This window comes from Leishmania mexicana, chromosome 29 (assembly GCF_000234665.1).
Source record: "Leishmania mexicana MHOM/GT/2001/U1103 complete genome, chromosome 29".
Lineage (NCBI taxonomy): Eukaryota > Euglenozoa > Kinetoplastea > Trypanosomatida > Trypanosomatidae > Leishmania > Leishmania mexicana.
In genome coordinates, this window is record NC_018333.1 from 300,066 (window position 1) to 320,888 (window position 20,823).

Here is a 20,823-nt window from a genome sequence, read left to right on the forward strand (position 1 = left end):
GAGGTGGGGGCCAATTGCCCTCTGGCACACACACACATACACACACAGAAACACTCCATTCATGTGCCTGCGGCAGGAAGGGGCATGCATCTGCCAAAAGAGCCGCCTTGCCCCCCCCCCCCCTTATGTCTGTCGGCTGCAGACACGCATCCCTTTCCCATTCGAATCTCCTGCTTCCCCCTTCGCCCCCTCCACACCCACCTTTGCTTGATCCTTTTCCCTTCATGGATCGCCCCCCTTCCTCCCCCTTTTCTACACACACACGCACACACCGGTGCACGTGACCCGCCCCTTCCCCCCAAAACGCCCACTTCTCCATCGCCAGAATCGAGTACGTAAAAAGATCACAAGCGAAAAACATTGCGTTTCTTTGCTGTTTTGTGCATTTCTGTCGCCGCAGTGCCCTCCCCCCTCCCATCTCCCATTACCACCCTGTCAGGGCGCCGTCGCCATGTCGCGCGTCACCCTGATACCGAAGCTGGAGGCGGTGACGGTTTACGGTGACCGCGCTCAGCTGACCTTCTCTGCGCCAGTGGCGCTCAAGCCCTCCGCGAGCATTGTGGCGGTTGTGGAAAACATTGAGCAATGGGGCGATGTGGACTGGGCCACGCTCCAGGTGCGCATTGGCGAGGCGACGGACCCTACTGTGGCTGCTGCGGTGCTGCTGCAGAATATCAGCCCCGTGCGTGAGACGGTGAGGCAGGACGTGCGCGCGGATGTGCAGCGGCAGAAAGACGTGATCAAGCGGATCGAGGAGGAGCAGTGCGCGTGCGAGGAAGGCATTGCCGCACTGGAGGAGTCGTGCAAGCACCTTGAGCGGATCAAGAGCTTTGTAAACTCCGCGGGCCGCGGCGACTGCGCTGTGCCGCCAGAGAGCGCGGGGCACCTGCAGGCGTACATGCAGGACCCTGTGAAGTGGGGCGCGATGGCGTCATTCTTTGCGACGCGGCGTGCCGCGGCGCAGCGCGGGCTCGTGGAGCTGAAGACGAAGTTGGCGGATGTGGAGAAGCGACTGGAGGACGCGCAGCAGCGGCTGAGTGACCTCGGCGGGGACAGCGGCGTTCGACTGCACACAAAGAGCGCGCTGGAGGCGACGCTTGTGGTGGGTGCGGGTGTCGCTAGCGGGACGAAGGTGGTGGTAGAGCTGTCGTGCGTTGTGAGCGGCGCGGGGTGGTCGCCACTGTACGACCTGCGCGTGAACTACGCGGAGTCGAAGCTGGAGGTGCTCTACTCCGCGAACGTGCACCAATGCACATCGCTAGACTGGGAAAAGGTGCGACTGCGACTGAGCACTGCAACGCTGCATGCTGGCGCGTCGCCGCCGCCGCTGTGGCCGCGCTGGTCGATCTCGACGCGGCCGCCGGCGCCCGCGATGGGCGCGGTGCGCGGTGGGCCTATGGCGCGCAGGAGGATGGGCGCGAATTTGATGTTGTTAACTGCGGCGAGTATGGATAGCTGCGCTGCTCCTGTCGCGCCGGTGGTGGAGGCGGCGTGTGTGGTGGGCTGCGGGTCGTCGTCGAATGCGACGGTGTACGCGATTCCGGGTCTTGCGACGGTGCGGCACAACAACGCGGACGTGAAGGTGACCGTGGCGCGTGAAACGTTTCCTGCGCGGCTGCGTTTTGTGTGCGTACCGAAGGTGGACCCGCTGGTGCATCTGAGCGCGACTGCTGTGAACGCGACGGACTACGAGTTCATTGCGGGCCCATCGAAGGTGTTCTACGGCAACACATTTGTGAACCAGTCGCAGCTGGGGCACGTGTCGCCTGGCGAGGAGTTCGAGGTGTCGCTTGGGACGGACGAGACCGTAAAGGTAAGCCGGACGCTTGTGCGGCGTGCGGAGTCGGAGAAGACGTCCGTGTTCTCGAGCACAAAGTCGCAGCTGAGGTACCACTACGCGTACACAGTGGAGTGCTTCGCACTGCCGAGCGGTGTACCAGTGACGGTTGTGGTGAAGGACAACTACCCCGTCTCGGAGGACGCGGATGTCGATGTGGTGCTCGAGCAGCCGACGGCCACAGCGGCTGGTGAGAACCTGTGCTCTGTTAAGGGAGAGACGGTGACGGTGGATGAGGACACGCACGAAGTGGCGTGGTCCTTCTCGATGGCGAAGCATGAGAAGAGGAACTTTGACATGGTATTCGTGGCAAGGCACCCAGTGAAGACGCCGGTCTTTGGACTGAAGTGACGCGGGCGTTCGTGAAGCACACAGAGGAGCCTCCACTATCAAAGAGCCCGTTTCGGGGCAATGGATGAGGTGCGCCTCAGCTCTTCTTCAGCGGTACTGATGATGGGAAACCGGGCTTGTCGCTCCTGTCTTGGGCGCCGGCTGTTGGCGAGGTGCCCCATCGCTGTGCTTTGCCTCTTCCGGGTCTCCTTATCGAAGCCTTCGCGCGTTTCTGCGTCGAGAGATGCTGCTTCGCTGTTTGTACTGTTGATTCGGCGGCCTTTCTCTCTCGGCTCTCCGTGTGCGACCATCAGCGCACACGGACGCTCCGTCTTGCTTGCCGTGCTTTTACGCACTTTTTGTTGTTTGCTGTTTTGCACCCCAACCCATCCTCTCTTGTTTCCCTCTTTTTTTTTTTACTCTGTTGTGTCTCTCTCTTTTTACCATTTTTATCACCCCGGATGACGAGGAAGGGGGGGGAGGGGGTGACACCCCAGTGCGTGGTATCTCAGGGCCCGCTGCTCTCACTCTGTGCGGAAGCCAGGCAGCCCCTCCTCCGTCTCTCCCCCTCCCCTGCCCCATGCCGAGCCACCCCTGATGGTGGCACGGTGACCCACCTGCCGCGTGGGGAGGTCAGAGCGATGTGCTGCCACGGATGCCGGCGTGCAGGCCCTGGATGGCGCTGCGCCGGAGCGACCTGCGGCAGTGCACAGGCTTGCGCCGCCCATGTGGTAGACGCAGCGTCAGCGTGACTGGAGCGCGTATCCCACCCCCGGCCGTCGCACAGCCTACTGGCGTGGGGAGCGGCTGTGAGGCGACCTGCGGGGCGGGGGTGGGTGGGCGGAGTTCGAGGCAGGGGGTGGTGCCCTCAGGTGACTGAGCCGGTCACATTTGATGTACCGGGCGTGTCTCTCGCTCTGCTTCGCACGACGCGGATGGGGGCCTGTGACGGGTGCATGCGGTAGAGTGGCGTGCAGTAAAATGCTCTGCGACAGAGCACCGGACACACGCGGCTCGAAAGGAATTCTTATCTATTCGCGTGCCTTTGCGTGTTGCGGAGGCACGGCGAGCTCAACAGCGGACGCCGGAGAGGCGCGCATACACGACAGAGCGGTGGAGACGCGTGTTGTTTTTTTGTCCTCAGCGGCGATGTGCTACTTTTCTGTTTGTTGGGGGCAGCGGATCGTGTAGGTGGTGGCTGTGTGTGTGTAGTACGATGCCTTTTTGTGTGCGTACCGTGAGTCCCCGCATTGCTCCGCCTCTAGTCGCTATGCTGCTCGCCACTGGCGCCGTTAGCTTGTCCTGTTTCGACACCTTCTCTCGTCTTTCGCTGTCGGACGGAAGAAGGGGCGTAGGGGCAAGGAGAGGGAGGGGGGGGATAGCGGGGCAGGCGTGCGACCGCCGTGAATGAGCTTGAACTTGAGGCTTTTCTTATCGTCTTCACTGCTTCGCTCCTGTTTTGACCACCGCCCCCCTCCACTGCCATGCCTTTGCGGCGGCCCCAAAGCAGGCACCCAGAGTAAGCGAAAAGGACGGTGAGCCAGCTCTGATGGGGACGCGGCTGACCCATCGGCACTTGTCGTACTTCATCGTCACATCGTGAAGAGGGTGGGGCCGCAGTGACGGGTAGGGATGCTCGTGTTATGGCAACCGCATGCCTCTTCAGCGGAAAATGGCCTTCTTGCGAGCACCCCATGCGTTGCACATCGTAGGGTGGTCCAGGAGAGTGGCCCCCCGCTTCCTTTCACCCACGAAGAGAGGCATGCGCGTTCACGTGCCCGCCTCCATAGCTGCACGGAAGCCGAGGGCAGCACAAACACACGCACGCATACGGTACCCTTCCATCACCCTCACTTGCTCTCTAGCCCACCCCGCAACTCTCACACCACGGGCTCAGCGCTCTCCATCTTGACGAGGACGCACGCGCCACTAAGCGCATGGATACGTGCACGCACCCATCGATTTGACGCGCACGCACACACGTGCGTACAAGCGGAGAGAATTATAGACCTATACGGCACCTATCGCCACATACACCGGTTGGCACCTTCATGAACGTGAGCGTGGGGCTCTTACACACGCTCGCTCTGCACCGTCAACCCTACCAGCAGTTCACCCCTGCCGCTTCTCCATCTTGGTGCCCTCCGTAGTTCACCACACACCGGCTTCCTTTGCTCGGTGACGGCGGCAAGGACGAGGGGCCTACGCTACACTAAAAGCACTCATGGAGGAGGTGAAGTGCAGTTTGCTGAGCTTCAACTCAGCACTTCTGAGTCAGCCGCTGGATACACCTTCGTCAGCGGCCGATGCGAGGGCAGCGAAGGATTCGAATGGTGACGGCGCAGCTGGTGCAGCTTCTGCGGAAGCCTTGCGCAGGTACTGTGAGGCGCTGCCCTTTCATCCCACAGAACAGCAGCTTCTGCAGCGTGCCCTGCCTCTGGGTCGCAGCTATCACACGCTTCTGCGCGCCACGCAGGAGGCCGCTGTCGGGCGCGTCGAGGGACTGTATCCGGCTGCTATTGCGAATGGGGTGAAGAAGATTCTTTTCAACTACGCCGAGGCGGTGAAGGCGGCCGAGACGCCGTCGGCGCTTGCCGCACTCCCGGCTACGTACGCCCTGACTTTCACCCTGCTGGAGGCCATTGTCCAGCAGCAGCAGCGGACGGAGGTGTGTCTGCCGTTGCTCGACAGTTTTTTTCACAATCAGGAGGTCCCGGCAGCCTTTCGGCGTCTTCTCGGGGAAAGCGTGTGGCTTGCGCTGCTCTACACAACAGCGCATTATATTGCCCACGGTGTCGTGCTTCACGCACGCCCAGACTACTTCATTGCTGTGCGCACCAAATCAACGGAGACCGCAGCGGCGACGGGGGCGGTGGGGAGTGCCTCGACCGGTTTCGGCGGTGGCGCTGGGGAGGAGCACATCCTCTACACAGACCGTCTTCCGCTCGGCGTGTCCCCTGAACTGGGCCTCCTGATACTGGCGGCTGGTAAAGAGCGGCGGGTGTTGCTGCGCGACACGGATGTGCAGGGCGGCAGCGACTACCTGGAGCAGCTGGCACTCGGTTCCCAGGACGAAGCCGCCAATGCTGTCTTTCACTCCATCTTCAACGCGCAGCTGTGTCATGGCGGCGTTCTGGTGGCAGAGGAGCTAGCGGCGCGTGTGGAGGCGGCGAAGACGTTGTGGTCCAAGGCACTGTGGATGAAGGTCGGCGATTTGCCCTCGCTGAAGGTGAACCTTGCCGCCCTGCGCAACATGTTTCTCTGCCACCGCGGCGATGTTTGGTACGCCTTTGTGGAGCGCGTGCTGCCTGTTCTTGCTGATGTGCAGCCGGCCCGACACGGCAGTGGCGCGGGTGTCGGCGCCTCGCCTATGTCGGCGCCACTGCTGCCGTCGCTGCCGCCCGCTGCCGCCCTCGAAGCGGTCGAGGGCGCGAATGCCGAGGGAGAGAAGAAGGCGAATGCAGCAGATGCTCTGGCTCGGGAGTCTCATGTTGCGGCTTCCCGTAGCGCCTACCTGCAGCGCATCACGTCTGACGCCTTCTTGTTCGCTCTCTCCGTCAGCAATCTGCGCGACACTGTAGCATACGAGGCGTTCACAATGCGGGTGAAGTCGTGCAGTGTGCAGCAGGCGGATGCGGCCTTCACCGCTGATGGTCAGACGCGAACGGGCCGACATACCCGCGGCGGTGGTGGTGGTACGACCGGCTCAACAGAGGACGTGGCGCGGCACCTCCTCCTCATCTTGGAGGCTCTCTATCTGCAGTACATCCCTCCTCAAGGTCTGCTGCTGATTGTGTCGCAGAAGACGATGGAGTACTACCGGCGCCTCTTCGTGTTTCATCTCGCCCTCCGCTTTTCACTGGAAGCGCTTGCGGTGACGCGCTCGCTCTTCTCAGAAGCGTTGGTGACCAACACGAGGCCCTCAGCAGACCTGCGCCGCGCATTTTCTCTGTTTCAGCTTCTGCACTTCATGGAGTCCTCGCTTGGCTACTACATGCAAGTGGATGTCATTAGCGTGTTTACTGCAAAGCTCGAGGAGCAGCTCGCGTCCACTGCATGCACGAGCGTGGACCAGGCAAAGCGCTTCCACGACCAGTTCATATGGCATGTGTCGGAGGCCACGTTCCTCACGGAGGGCTCCGAGTCGCTTCTGCGCGCGTGCCAGTCTCTCAACACTTGTGCGACAACCCTCTACACCCTGTGCATGCGCTATCGCATTCCCTATTGGGCGGTCGATGGCGTCAACGGGACTCCAGTGGAGGTGCGTGCGACGTTGAGTGCTCTCGAGGCGCGGGTACAGCAGGAGGTTGTGGCGGTGTTCACGGGCCACCTCGGCCTCGGTGGGCGTCCTTGGGAGCGCGCGCTGTGGTCGCGCCTCGACTTCAACGGCTACTTCTCCCAGCACCGTGGCCGGCCAGGGGTTGCTGCGCCACTGCAGAGTGTCAGTGCGTCAGCAAATACGTTCAGGCAGTCGCGCCACACGCGTGCACATAGTACCGGCGGGCCTTCGCGCTCGAGCAGTGGGGCTGCAAAGCCACACCGTCATCACGTAACATCGAGGCGGACATCAGCTGGGTGACATGGCGGCGCAGGATGAGTAAAGGGCGCGGAGTCTTTCCCACGTTCATGTTCTCTTCGCCCTTGTCCATGACTCTGGTGAGCCCGCCTTGTGTGCTGAGTTTCTTTGGCTTCTAAGGAGGGCTCTATGGGCGAGTTTGACGAGCACACGCACCACAGTGCACACACCGTCTCCGCATCGCTGTGCCGCACTGACGCCGCTTTTCTCTGTTCCTTTTTCTTCGTAAAGCGCTGCTTCCTGCCCTTTTGTGTGCACTGCAGTCATTTGTACGCAGCGAGAGCGATGCTCGCCATCGCCCCCCAACTCTTCCAGGCCTTCTCCTCTCTTCAACAGGCAAGCAGACGTGCAAACAGAGTCCACCAGTTTCCTCCTGTCGTTGCACACACACACACAAGCGCGCACTGTGCGGCACTCCTGCCCCTCCCCCTTCCTTGCACAGGCATGTGGGCGGACAGTCAGGAATACAGATATCACCTCTGCCTTGCCTCTCCCGTCCTTCGCACTCTTTCTTGGCTTGGCATCGCGAGGTCGCCCGTGCCTCTTCCCTACTGTGCCCCCCCTCCCCCTCCCCGCCCTCCTAGTCTATCCCCACCTTGTTTCTGCGCGCACATACCGGAGGAATCGGACGAGGGAAAGGGACAGACACAAAGAGATCTGCGCTAGCTCGCAGCGTATCAGCGAGTCGTCAAGCTCCTCCTCTCAAGCACCGGCACACATTCTTCGTGCCCCACCCCCGGGTGCCTTTGTCGGACATCTTTCTCCCTCGCCTGCGGCGCAGAGTCCGATTCTTTTTTATTTCCCGTCTCGCGTTGCGCAGTTCTCTGGATTGTGCTGCGGTTGTACCGAGTGGCCGTGGCAGTCTGTGAAACCGCGTGCTTCCCTTCTTTGGTCTCCCCAGCGGCTCGACAGACGACCCCAACCGCACTGGTGCGCACTGCACCTCCGCGCACCTCCGTTCTCGTTACAGAGAGACCTTTACGCATAGCGCGAATACCCGACATCAGCAACGAGAAGACGCGAGGAGGGGGATATGCACCACGGCAACCGATCGGTGAACGACGCCGCCGACGCGGCGTTTTTTCCGCAGCCGTCACCGACCCAGCCGAGCAGAGAGGTGCCTCCTTCGGCGGCCCCACAGACCGGCCGAGTGACTCGCACGCAGGCGCTGGCTCGGTTGCGGCGCGGGGAAGGCATCAGCACAGATGCCAAGCCGGTGCGCGCGCCAGGAAATGACGCGAATGAGCTGAGGGTGTCGGAAACGCGCAAGGAATGCGTGCTCGGGGAGGTCGAGGGTGGCGTGCAGCAGAGGGAGTCGGAGGGCACCTCCTCGCACGCTGCAGTGCCGCCGGCAGTAAGCGCCGCCATCACCCCCGGTGGCGGCGATGACACCGGAACTGCTTTCCAGGAGACTGGCGACGCTGACCGGCGTCACCACCGGCACGACCACGACGCAGGAGGAGCCAACAGCGATGCTGTGCGCGATGGTGCATCGGACGGAGGCGGGGCCCTTGTGTGCGACAGCTATAGCGGTGCCGATGGCTCAGAGAACGCTTGCTCTGCGCGCCGCGGTGGCGCAGGTGGCGCGTTCATTGAGGCTTTCTCCGCTCACCCTACTCACGCGCGCGTCCGCAGACGTGCTGTCTCGACCCGCCAAGCCGCGAATGCGCTGCCTCGCCTGTTGGCGCTGCAGCGATCCTTCGAAACGGAAGCGAAGGACCTGTACGAGTACTGTGGCACGCACGTTGTCGAGTGGCCGACGTTGGCGGTGGAGTGGATTCCCGATCGCGCCTTTGTCGACCCGGAGCGTGACTACACGCTGCAGTACTTGGCGATTGGTACGCAGGCGCATCCGCTCAGCGGGGCGGCGAACGCAGTGAACGTAATGGAGGTGGCGGTGCCGGTCACGACGGCGACAGACGTCATGTACGGCCTCTACGGCGACGACGACATTGCCGGGGCGGAGGCGGTCGATCCCGCGCTGGAGGTCGGTATCGACCCCGGCAAGCGCTTCGCCAACGTCAAGGGCCACTTCCACTGCGAGCAGACGCTAACGATGGACGCGGCAGTGCTGAAGATTCGCGCGATGCCGGCGGAAACGAACATTATCGCCGTCAAGACGGCGTCTGGGTTCATTGGGGTGTATAGCCTCCTGCAGGATCTCACTCAGAATGAGGCTGGTCGCACGGTGCCGGATGCACTGTTGCGCGGGCACCGCCGTGGCGGCTTTGGGCTGAGCTGGAACACGCTGAAACCCGGCTTCATCGCGAGCGCCGCCGACGACGGCTACGTCAACTACTACGACGTGAGCCATCGCTTGACTATTGACGTGCGCGAGGCGTCGGCCGTTGACCCGGCGCTGAGTGGCCCTGAAACGCAGCCACTCGAGCGCTTGGTTGGTCATCGCGACATTGTCACTGACTGCTGCTGGCACTCTTCACAGGGACACCTGCTAGCGTCTTCGAGCATGGACGGGGACGTGCGCTTGTGGGACATTCGCATGAGCGCCGGCAGCTCCACCATTTCCTCAGCGCACGCGAGTGGCGCGACAGCTGCCCAGTTCCACCCTATCGGCGCCTTCCAGCTGGCAACCGCTGGCGCGGAGGGAAGCATTAGCCTGTGGGACATTCGCCGCACCACGGACCCGGTCTGGGAGCTCCACTACCACGGCCGCCCCATCACGGGTCTGCAATGGTCGCCCTTTTGCGAGACCGTGATGCTGAGCTACGGCGCTGACGGTCGCGTCGTCTTGTGGGATCTGGCGAAGACGACACTCCCGCTCGGCTACTCGGAGGATCAGCTAGCGCCGCCGGAGGTATCGTTTGTGCACATCGGCCACGTGGGTCGCGTGACGGACGCCTCGTGGAATTCCTCAAAGACGGAGGAGTGGCTACTGGCGTCCGCCGACACGACTAACGGAGTGCACGTGTACCGTCCGCTGCTCAATGTGGTGCAGGACTACCGTGCCTATCAGCAGTAGAAGAGTCCCTCCACTGTTGATCGCCACGCCTTCCATCATTGCTCTTCTGTGGTGTTGTGAAGGGCGACTGTGCCAACGGGTACGCACCTCTGTGTCTGCATCTCTGGAGTGTGCGTGTGCGTGTGCGTGTCTGAGGGGCCTCATGCTTTCATTCTGTGTGTGCTCTTTCGTTTGTTCCCCCCTCCCCCGTCTTCTCTGCGAGCTACTTTGTGGAGTGGTGGATGCCAACCAGAAGGGCAGTGGCGAGGGAAATCCGCGACGGGGCGGTGGGGGGAGGGAGACACCCTCTTTTGCCCCTCGTCACCCCTACCCCTGTTGTGCCCTCCCCCCTCCTCCTCTCCCTCATCACCCCTCCCTCCCTCTCTTCTGGAGGCGCTGCGGCAGGGCCTTTTCTCCTCCCCGGCGCCAGAACGCAAGCACGTCAATGCTATCCTTATTTTTTTCGTTGGTTTGCTGCTTTCGTTTCGTTTCATCGTGGGTGTGCTTGCCTGCTCGCTGTCTTGTGCATGCAGTATCCCCATGGATTCACTTCTGTGTTGTGCCTAGCTTGGTGTGTGGCTCTTCCGCCTTTGCCGTTGGTGTGCTGCGCATGAAAGGGGGAACTCTTGTCCCTCTGCCATACGCCCTCCCTCCTTTACGGGTGCATGTGGGGTACATCGGCCGGCTGCGGGTCTTCCCTTTTCATCTTTCTCTTGGTTTTGCTATGTTCTTCTTGCGTGGTGGCTCTCTTGTTGTGATGCATCTGCGAGGTTTGCTGAGAGGACGGCAAAAGGAGGCGGGAGGGAGAGGGGGGGGTACGGCGAGCGTGCACAAATGTCTTCGTTACCGGCGCTGAGGACACGCCACGTCAGGTGTGCATGCATGGGCGTTCTGTTGTGGACCTAGAAAAGCGAAAAACAAGGTGAAGGTCTTCCGTCCAACAGCGTCACAGGGGAGCGGAGAGGAGAGGGGGAGGGGGGAGGGAGTGATGGAGAAGTCCGACTCGTCTCTCTTCATTTGATCGTCACCTGGCCTCTATCCCCGATCCCCCCTCCACTGTTTTCGTGATCTTCTGGCGGATCAGCTATTCTGTTTTTTTTTTCCATCGGACATATGCACCGTTGCCACTGCGCTCCGTCACCTATCCCCTTCCCCCTCACTGGTCTTCGCTCGCTCTTCGCGAGTATTGGACTCTGTTTTCTCGCACTCTCTTGTCTTTTCCTGCTGCTCTCTCCTTGTTGCCGGGTGTATACTTTCCCTTCTCTACTAGACATTACGTGGATGCTGCGCGTCGGTGCGGTACTATCCGGCAGTTGTGCCCGCGCGTCTGCATCTGCGGAGACATCGTGGATGACGTGTGTGTGTGTTTCGTAGTTAGTGGGCGCGAAGGTTCCTCTTGCTTTCCGCTCCCGTGAGACTATGCATGGGTGATGTGTTTTGAATGATTAGGTTGTGCAGTGCGTACGTGCGCATTGCCCCACGGAATACGTCCTTCTTTTTTTGTCTTTTTCACTTTCTCTGGTGTCTCTTGGTTGGTGCGCTGATGCGCTCCACACGTTCCCTCTCTTGTTGAAAGAATCAAGCATCCTTGCCACCGTGTTCCGCGATGCTGGCTTCGTCTATGTGTATGTATCAATATACCTATGTGTATATATATATATGTGTATGTGTGTACGTATGTGTGTATGTGTGTGTGTGTGTGTGTGATTCTGCATGTCTTCTTGCTGTGTGGCGTCTTTTCTCTTTTCTTGGACACACTCGGGTAAGTGCTCTCCTGAGCACGTGCTACACAAAGGAGAACAGAAAGGCCGGTAGATGGATGAACATCGCGAACTGGGGGTGGGGCCCATACGAACAGGCAACTGCAAGGAGGCGCGGGCTCCCTTGACACGAGGGGAAGATACACGCTTGCTTGGAAGTTGACCTTTAAACGGTTGCTGTGGTTGCTACCAACCTTTGAGTTGTGTGCCGTATGCTAGACCATTCCATTGTCCTCAGTTTCTTTTTCCTCACTCCTGGGACCTCCGGTGTCGTCGCCTTTTTCACACTGATCCGTGTCGTTGTCTGGAATTTTAACCCCACCCCTTCCGCTACCCTTGTTCCTCTCCCTTTTCATCTTTACCATTTTTATCACCCCGGATGACGAGGGGGGGGGAAGGGGGTGACACCCCAGTGCGTGGTATCTCAGGGCCCGCTGCTCTCACTCTGTGCGGAAGCCAGGCAGCCCCTCCTCCGTCTCTCCCCCTCCCCTGCCCCATGCCGAGCCACCCCTGATGGTGGCACGCTGACCCACCTGCCGCGTGGGGAGGTCAGAGCGATGTGCTGCCACGGATGCCGGCGTGCAGGCCCTGGATGGCGCTGCGCCGGAGCGACCTGCGGCAGTGCACAGGCTTGCGCCGCCCATGTGGTAGACGCAGCGTCAGCGTGACTGGAGCGCGTATCCCACCCCCGGCCGTCGCACAGCCTACTGGCGTGGGGAGCGGCTGTGAGGCGACCTGCGGGGCGGGGGTGGGTGGGCGGAGTTCGAGGCAGGGGGTGGTGCCCTCAGGTGACTGAGCCGGTCACATTTGATGTACCGGGCGTGTCTCTCGCTCTGCTTCGCCCGACGCGGATGGGGGCCTGTGACGGGTGCATGCGGTAGAATGGCGTTCGTCTGCTTCTTTTAAACCATACACGATGGTAATGGCGTGCTGTGGGCGACGGACTGCCGGAGACCAGCTCTCCCTCTCTCTCCCGTGCCGTAGTCTTCGTCCTGAGCCAGCAAACGGGTGCGCCAGTCCCGGCGGAACGGGACGTGCTCCTCTCCTCGTTCTCTTTATTCGTCCTTGCGCGCTTTCGTCGCGACATAACGGCTCGGCACGATCGGGGGGGGGCGGTGGAGTGTTCGTTGCCCAGTGAAGGCGAGGTCCTTGCTCTACCTGTGACTGCTACTTGTAGTTTGGATTTTCTTTGAGAAGGCGCTCCAGTGACGACATGGCCTCTTCTCTCTCGTTCTTTTGACTGCCCAAGCCTCCAGCGTAAGCCCCGCCCACCCGGCCCCCTTCATGCCACCGCCCTGTGAGGCAGGAAGGCGGGAGGGCGGCTGGCTCCGCACTTTCGTCCATGCACGCAGTCACAGGCGCATACGGTTAGCGATGCCCTTGCGTGAGAGACGCGTTTGGTTCCTGCCGGTATGGCGCCCTCTCGGCGTCAGCGCCCCGACCGCACACAAGCACACACACACACACACAGGTACAGCAAACGGATAAGTAGCGCAAGAACAAGATGGGAAAGGGCCGCACTTCCCGAGGACGTGCGGAAACGGGCTAACGTCCGATTTGTTTCCGGAAAAACAGTTGTTTCTGGCATGCGTATCATCCAGCCGCGCAAACGCTCTCTGGGAGAACTGGTCTGTTGCTCCGTGGAAGAAGAGAAAGCACTCGCTCTCCTTCATCACCCACAAAGGTGCTCTCTCTGCTAACCGCTCCACAGGCCATCTTTGCGGGTGTCCACACACTTGCAGGTGTGTGACTGAGGGAACGAAAGCTGCCCGCGTTGATGTTCGTTTTTTGCTTGGCTCTGTCCACCTCGCTCACTCATCTAGTCTCTCTTCCATTTCCTTTGGTGGACCGCCTTACCTTTCTCCGAGTTTTTACGTGGAGCGTTGCCGACTCGTCCTTCATCGCATGCGGAACGGTCATGTCCTTATGTACGTGTACGTATACGTGTGGCGGTAATGATGGCGCTGCTTTTGTGCCTGAACTAAAAGCAATTTGTGCATGAGCCCTATCTGTCTGCTTGTGTGTGGAGGCGCTACCTTACTCTGCCACCTATCTCTCCCTCTCCCTCCCCAGGAGTCTGCAACGCTGCCGAAGAAGTGGTCCAATAGCGGACACTGTCGTCCGCCACATCCCACCCTCTGCAGCTTGTTGCCTCCCTCCCTTCCCCCCTCCCTCCTTTTCAGCCTTTTTTTTACGTAGCCGCAGCGGACGGAGAATGCCCAGCTGTTGCGCACAGCTGACAAGTGCGCTTCTCTTGTCGGCTTAAAAAAAACGTTTTGCTCTCTCTCAATCCTCATTTGTCGGCGTCTTGGGAGGCCCTGACACGTCAGTCGCAAGGCCCTCAACCTGCGCATGGTACAACGACACGCAAAGGACGCCAGAAGGGAGGGGCATCACCATCACCACCGACCTTCGCGCACGGGGAGGAAGAGACGGCACGGGGAGGATGGAAGCAGCAACACACCGCCACTCCCTTCCGCTTCTTACCCTGAGTCGAATCAAACGCAAGGGAGGGTAAAGTCGCCCATTTCGCGCAAGCATGACTGGTCGCACAGCAGGAGCAGCAGCTCTTCGGGTCGACACCGCTATGGGCACTATCGTCAACGCGAAGGAAAAGAGCGGCGCGCCGGCGTTGGCGACGATGAGAAGCACCATTGCAGGAGTGCGGACAACAGGCACAGGGTCCGGCAGCACCAGAGACACATGAGTGACGACAGTGCGCACAGCGGTGGCAACCGCCGCCGCCCGTGTCCGACCTCGATGAATGATTCAGCTCCGTCTCCGCAGGCACCCATGGCTGCCCCACCCGCCGCAAGCGCTACGGTTCTCCCAGCGGCAAATCTCGCAGCTAGTGCACCGCCAGGTGCAACGAGAGCCGGCCACCGTAAGCGCCTTCCCGAGGAACTCGCGGAATCTCCACATACACAGACGCCTCGCATTGAGGCAATCGATGAGCGCAAGCAGCTCTGCCGCACGCGGTTGTACCCGACTCCTCTGCGAGTGCTGGCTACCGAAGGCGCAGAGCGGCGCGGCGAAACTTTCGGCGCAAGCCCCACAGTGACTGGTGCCACGTCCAACGACTCTGTTTTCGGGGCTCCCTTGATGCGTCCCCCGCTGCCCGCTGTCCTGCCTGCGGCTGGTGCGCCGGCATCGCTCAGCATAGTCAAGACGGTACCGTTTTCGGAGGAGGAGCACCTTGCATGGCTCTGCGCACCTGCGTCGCAGACAGAGAGCCGCGCAAGCGCGGCGGTGGCTCCGGAAGTGATGGCGGCGTCCCACGGCCTCGCCCGCACTGAGGGAATTCCTCTCGCACAAAGTGAAGGAGAGCGCAGGCACGAACCCGACAGTCGCACTGTTGGCGCGACTGCAGCTCAGCAACCCCAGCTTTCCTCCGGAGCTTCTGACGTGCATGGAAACGCTGCGCCTGCTCGTCTACAGGGCCTGGCGGCGGCACCGATTGCAACCGCGCCTAACCCAGCCACGCCGTTGGCGCCGCAACATGGGGAAATCAGCTATGAGAGGAGCTTCTCTGTTCTCACGTCGTGGGACGCATTGATGGTGGCGCCACCACTACTGCGCACCACGCCCCGCATGCCGAGCCTCTTGACCCAAGATGTCGCCAGCATTGGTACCGCTTCTGTGCACTTGAGCAGGTCGACCTCCGTAACCCACGCGTGCGTGAGCGACGATGTTGCGCGTATACCGTCAACGGGTTCACGTGGCGAATTGCTCATCGGCACCTCTCCTGCAACGGAAAAGGGCGAAGCAAGACAAGACGAGGCAGGCTCTGACGCGGTGTTGCAGCAGCCTGTCTTCCCACCGTCGTGCTGCACCCGCTTTCCCACCACAGTCTCCTCTAGACTGCAAGACGACGGGCACGAGTGGTTCCCCGAAGGCCTGTTGCATCAGGTCGAGGAGGATAGCGCGCGCACCTTTGTGAAGCACTTTACGAACGGCCTTGTGTTCGTCGACCCGCCGTGGTTCATCTGTCCAGTGCTGCTGGACAACTGCGAACACCCATACTACATGACATGGCTGGATGAACTCGAAGTCGGCTCCGTGGAGGAGGCGGTGGCAGAGGCCAAGGCAAAACTGTTGACAGATGCGTAAGCGTTCACCACTGCGCGGTGGAGAGGTTAGTGTTGGTGGGCGAGGACGTGGCGGCCGGAGTCATTGGCGTGCAGTAGTCGTGGACGTGTACAAGACTGCACCTCTCTGCTGAGGGACTCCTCGACTTTCACTTGCTAGTGAGTCTCGCTGTCACTGCTGCCGCTGTGGCGGCTGCAGTGTGCCGCTCTATCTGACCCCGACCGCTACTTCGTCCCGCTCCTCTGCCGCACAACGGTCTTAGAGGTGGCGTGCAGCACCCCTGCCTGCACCGACAAGGAGGTTTCATGTACGCATCTCCGCACTCCCCTCCCCTCTACACACGCACTCACGCATTAGCATTGACGTCGGCACTGCGCAATGTCGTCGCTCTCTTCTCACCCTTTTCTTATCGAGAGTGTTGCATGTCCGCCTCTCTGTCCTTGAGAATGGACGCATGCATGCGTGTGAGGCACGCCACCACACGCCGCACAAGGGATGTGCTTTCCGTCCTCTCAAGCCTCTTTCTCCCTCGGTTCCGTCAGTGCGACTTGTCGCTGCTCATCCTCCTCCTGGTCTCTCCCTGTGTATCTACGCATGTTCGCATTCACGCGCACACACCTACACCGACCACCCTGCGCACCCCCCTCGCCCTCACACCCCCGCTCTCTCTCTCACGCAAACGACGCTTGTATGCTGCTCGCATATTCTGTCTGTCTGTGACCCGCTCGCGGGCTTCAGAGAACCCCTCGCGCGCTGACTTCCCTTTCCCTCATCGCTCCTCACAGACACCGGTGACACGAAAACGTTTAAAGACGACGGAAGCGCTGCGCTGACGTGACTGCCCCTCCCTCCCTCCCCTCTTCCAGTTCCTTGAGTTTTGCTTCGCCCTTTGACTTGTACGCTTCCTCCCGCTTCCCTTTCTCCGGTTACACGGAACTGCTGGCAGTCCGAAGTCATAAGAATCCAAACTTGTACCTCACCCACGCACCACGAAATACCTTTTTCTACGGATTCGACCATGCGCCGCACCTTCAACAAGCTGGGCCTCTCTGCTCTGCGCGCCTGCCGTGGCGCCGGTGCTGCTGGGGCCGCCGCATCCGCTCACGTGTCTGGATTCGCCCGAGTGCCGTCCACGTCTGCGCCGACCGCGCTCACGGTGCCGCGCCGCTCCGCCAGCGACGCCGCGCTCGCCGACGCCACCCGCCGAGAGCTGGAGGAGGAGATGGGTCGCAGCGACAAGCCAGAGCAGCCGACGCCGCCAACCGGCTGGCAGGTGGTACGCAAGTCCGGCACGTGTACCTTCGACCTCACCAAGTCTTTCGAGGATGAGGAGCTGGTGGTGCGCTACAGCACGAACCAGGACTCCGACAAAGCGAACAGCCACGACATTTTTGTGTACATTACACAGAAGAATGGGCAGACGATGCAGGCGGACCTGAGCATCGAGGAGGGCGAGTTGGTGCTGAACAACATCCGCTTCTACGACGAGGCAGCTCTCGCGAAGGACACCAGCGCCGAGGCGGAGGCGAAGCGGAATGAGCTGTACACCGGCCCGCTGGTGCACGAGTTAGACTACGACCTCCTGAACTGCGTGATGACGTACCTGGAGAAGCGCGGCGTGGACGAGAAGCTGGGCGAATTTGTGGTCCTGTACAGCTTCTGGGCGGAGCAGCAGGACTACGAGGCGTGGCTGACCACAATGAACAAGTTTGCCTCGTAGGTGACGAAGAGTTTGCAGGAGAGCCGGTGGAGGAGAGCGGAGCGAGCGACCCACGGTAGCATGCGCGCGCTCTCTCCTGACGTTTATGCCTCTGTGCTTTCTTTGCGTTCAACGGAGCGGGTGTGTGTAAGAGCGGCGCAGGGTTGGTGGTCGTGGCGGGGGACATGTGTGGGTGACGTAGTGGATGGAAGGGGGCACACAACGGGCGACTGAGTACCCTCAAGCCTCCACTGAGCTAGGAACCTCAGAAGGCGACAGGAGGGGTGGGGGTAGGGGAGAGGTGCAACTTCTGGCTTTTGTGGAGTGCTTACGTCTCTCCCATTCTCAGTTTTGTCCTCTCCCCTCCAACACCGCTAACGTCCTCTTCACGCCCGTTGTCACCCTCGCACCTCGACTGCTTCGCAGTCCCGCGCGAGAGCGGTACACACGCTCCTCTCCTTCCCCACAGGAAAACGTCTCTACGTGCGCGCATGGGACAGCAAGTGGGGGACCTGGTCGTGCGACTCTGCTTGAGGGTGCGATGCAGGCGTTCTATCGTCGTTTGCAATACCCTTCCCGATTCCGCCGTCACACTTTTCCCTCGATGACAGCGGCAAACAACGGAGGGGGGGGGGCGGCGGGGGCGTGGCACAGCGATGGGGAGAGGCAGGAGTGTGCATGCACGAAGAGGTGAACATTCGCACTCGATCTGTGATGTCGAGGAGTGAGATGGGAAAGGGGAGGTGCCCACTCGGCGGCTCGCGGCGCGACGCGTTGTTGTTTCTTCTCCCCCCTTCAGTGCTGTTTCCGCTTCATCTGTTGTGGGCGCGAGGGGAGATGTGCACGCGTCAGTGGAAGCGACCGCGTCTTTGGTGGTTGTTCCTCTCTCATGGTCGGAGCTCTCCTCTCTTCCTCGACCTCACTGTGCCGCGGCTTTTTCTTAAGCGTACGTAACAACTGGTTGTGTGCCTCGGTAAGGGGCACGAGAACGATGGAGGGAGGAGGACGCACCGGGGGAGAGAGAGGGGCGGTGGGTGATGTGTTTCGACAGTCGCTCTCCCTTTAATCTCCTTCCTCCCCCCATCACGCTTCTCCTCTTCATGTCACCGCGGAAGCAAGCCACACGAGAGAGAAAAGGTGAGGAAGGGGCGACCGCAGCAGCAGCGGCAGCACCAGAAGCCGGCGAAAAGGCGCTCGAGACGCCGTTTGCGTGCATCACCGGCTGCCGCCCTAACTCTTTCGTTCCGCGCACGAAGGCTTTCGAGCGCTCGCTACCCACATCTGTGCGGGGAGGGGGTGGGAGAGGGAGAGGAATACAAGCTGTGCTCAGCACGACATACACGCATACAAACGCCGCTGCTCAGGCCTCGTCTCCACTTCTCTTGATGCTTCGCTTCCCTTTCTCTCGCAAACCGCTATAAAGCCGCTTGCTGGAGTCGCTCTCTTCTACTTTGGCGCTTTCTCCCCCTCTTCGCCGTCTCTTCCTGGTTATTCGAGTCATTGCGTCGGCGAAGGTTTGCGCGCCATCTCACCCCGTTTCTTCTGAAAGTCACTGGGAACGACCAAGAGCAGCAGTCGCGGTATTGCATCCTACTCATATGCGCTCGCAGAAGGAGTACATCGGCGGTGTGCCCGTCGTCGTCTCCCTCGCAGATGGCGATATCCTTCACCCCGCCGACCGCCCTGCCCCTGCAGCGTTTGTGCTGCCGCGCACCACGATGCTTCTCGCCATTGTGCGGGACCTCCTTCAGCTGTTTCGCCCGTACGCGGCGGCACTGCACCCGGAGACGACGCAGGTGTGGTTTAGCGTCCGCGAAACGCCGCTGTCGTGGCTGTATCCGGCAGGCGCCGTAAAGGACTACGTGAACGAGTGTGTCCGCGAAGAGCGGGCGGCCCACCTCTCGGCGTCATTGACGTCATCCCCGTCCTCATCATCAGCAGCGGCGCTCCTGCAGTCTCATCTGTGCTCCATCTTGAGTGAGCCGCTCGAGCTCAGCTTCCACATCCACTCCCTCACGAAGGGGAGCTCGCTCGCCCGCACCGTGCCCCTCTACATTAACTACGACAGACTGGAGGAGCACATCCGGATGGAGGTGAAGCAGGCACACAAGGCTGCCTACACTGTGCTCTACGGCAACTACACCATCTATCAGCGCGAAGCTGAGTCAGCGCTACAGGCGGCCGTTGGTTTGGCCCTCTACCGGCCGTTTGACGCTGCGGCACAGGAGCAGCTCCAGCAGCAGCGCTACCGCGACCCCGGTTTCAGCGGCAGCGGCGGCGCCGGTGTAGTCAATGGCGGCTACTCGTCAAGCAACAGCCCCGGTGGCGGGTATTCGGCGCCGTTTGCATTCACATCTCCATACCTCCTGACTGAATACCAGCAGCTGCTCCGCGGCCTGCTGACGCCTCGGCCGCACGTGGCGTACCTCATCCGCATTGGATTCCCCTTCGCCTATCGAGGCGCGGCAGGCCGGAGCGAAAGTGGTTACTTGCAGTACGATGCTCACCGCGTCTCAGCAGCCCCGGCGCTAGCACTGTCAGCAACGGTGACGGAGGCGGCTGCTGCTCTGACGATTGGGCCGGAACAGCTGCCTCTGGGTCTGCTGCTGTGGCGACTGTTCCGCATACCTGTTCTGCGATGGAAGGCCCAGCAACCGCAGGAGCATCCTACGGACAGCACATCAGCATCTACCGCTGCGCACGCTTCAGCGGCGGTGCTTAGTGAAGTGGAGCGCACGTATCAGCAGCTACTGCGCACCCTCGCCCCCTATTATGCCGACCCTCCGCGTTGCGTGACGGATGGGCTGGAGCAGCAGGAGCCGCTCTTGACCAGCACTCCGCCGGAGCCGCCGGCGTGGGCGGCGTGGGAGCACGCAATGGTGCAAACCTTCATGCGCGACTACGAGGAGCGCCCCGAGAAATGCGGTGTAGGGCTTGAGTTCGCGGAGGCTGCCGCGCCCTCTGCCGCCTCACCCAATGCTTGCCGCCGCGTGCGCTTTATCGTGCAGGGCATCCAGCCCCCGCTTTCCACCCCCGGTAGCTTCCTGGAGGCGCATCTCTCCTCTAGCGACCGCGCCATTTTCGTCACGGTCCAGGTATGATGTCAGCGAGGATTTTGCCGAGAGGAGAGGAGGAGGGAGGGGGGAGGCGGAGGACCACGCGAGGACATCGTCTGGAGGTGTGCGGTTGGACTGCGGCGCACTGATTTCTGCTCTTGTGTTGCTTCACGCTCATGTTTGTGTGTCTCTCTTTATCCGCTGATGGCGCGTGCGCTTGAGATGCGCGTGTTTGTGCCCACGGTAGCATCGCACCCCCTCTGCAACTCTGTCCACGTGCGTTGTTGCGCGCCTCCGTGGCTGTGTTTGGGCTGTTTCGGTGTCTCTCTGTGTGTGTGCTTGTGTGCCAGCAATACTTCCAGTGGTTTCCCTCTCTTTTAGCCGTCCTAGTTTCCGTTAGTCTGCCTCGCTGGTGCTGCAGACGGCTCTCCCCTTTCCCTCACGCAGACCCACACATCGGGGAGGAGGGGGGAGGAGTGGTGGTAGGGGGTGTTGCAGGTGCAGGCGGGCCAGGCTC

At 61.1% G+C, this 20,823-nt stretch overlaps 6 protein-coding genes across 6 annotated transcripts; all 6 read left to right on the top strand.

Annotated features, from left to right (window-relative positions):
* Positions 1 to 451: 451 nt before the first annotated feature.
* On the top strand, positions 452 to 2,188 carry LMXM_29_0930 (conserved hypothetical protein; the record flags this gene model as incomplete). The annotated part of the gene is made up of 1 exon (XM_003877195.1): positions 452 to 2,188. The coding sequence occupies one exon, from the start codon at positions 452 to 454 to the stop codon at positions 2,186 to 2,188; it is 1,737 nt and encodes a 578-aa protein (XP_003877244.1).
* A 2,203-nt stretch (positions 2,189 to 4,391) lies between these two features.
* Positions 4,392 to 6,746, top strand: LMXM_29_0940 (conserved hypothetical protein; the record flags this gene model as incomplete). Its single annotated transcript, XM_003877196.1, has 1 exon — positions 4,392 to 6,746. One exon carries the CDS (start codon positions 4,392 to 4,394, stop codon positions 6,744 to 6,746), a length of 2,355 nt encoding a protein of 784 aa, XP_003877245.1.
* Positions 6,747 to 7,776: 1,030 nt separating this feature from the next.
* On the top strand, positions 7,777 to 9,723 carry LMXM_29_0950 (conserved hypothetical protein; the record flags this gene model as incomplete). The annotated part of the gene is made up of 1 exon (XM_003877197.1): positions 7,777 to 9,723. One exon carries the CDS (start codon positions 7,777 to 7,779, stop codon positions 9,721 to 9,723), a length of 1,947 nt encoding a protein of 648 aa, XP_003877246.1.
* A 4,499-nt stretch (positions 9,724 to 14,222) lies between these two features.
* On the top strand, positions 14,223 to 15,572 carry LMXM_29_0960 (conserved hypothetical protein; the record flags this gene model as incomplete). The annotated part of the gene is made up of 1 exon (XM_003877198.1): positions 14,223 to 15,572. One exon carries the CDS (start codon positions 14,223 to 14,225, stop codon positions 15,570 to 15,572), a length of 1,350 nt encoding a protein of 449 aa, XP_003877247.1.
* A 997-nt stretch (positions 15,573 to 16,569) lies between these two features.
* On the top strand, positions 16,570 to 17,271 carry LMXM_29_0970 (putative p22 protein precursor; the record flags this gene model as incomplete). The annotated part of the gene is made up of 1 exon (XM_003877199.1): positions 16,570 to 17,271. The coding sequence occupies one exon, from the start codon at positions 16,570 to 16,572 to the stop codon at positions 17,269 to 17,271; it is 702 nt and encodes a 233-aa protein (XP_003877248.1).
* Positions 17,272 to 18,968: 1,697 nt separating this feature from the next.
* LMXM_29_0980 (conserved hypothetical protein) lies at positions 18,969 to 20,351 on the top strand (the record flags this gene model as incomplete). Its single annotated transcript, XM_003877200.1, has 1 exon — positions 18,969 to 20,351. The coding sequence occupies one exon, from the start codon at positions 18,969 to 18,971 to the stop codon at positions 20,349 to 20,351; it is 1,383 nt and encodes a 460-aa protein (XP_003877249.1).
* Positions 20,352 to 20,823: the final 472 nt, after the last annotated feature.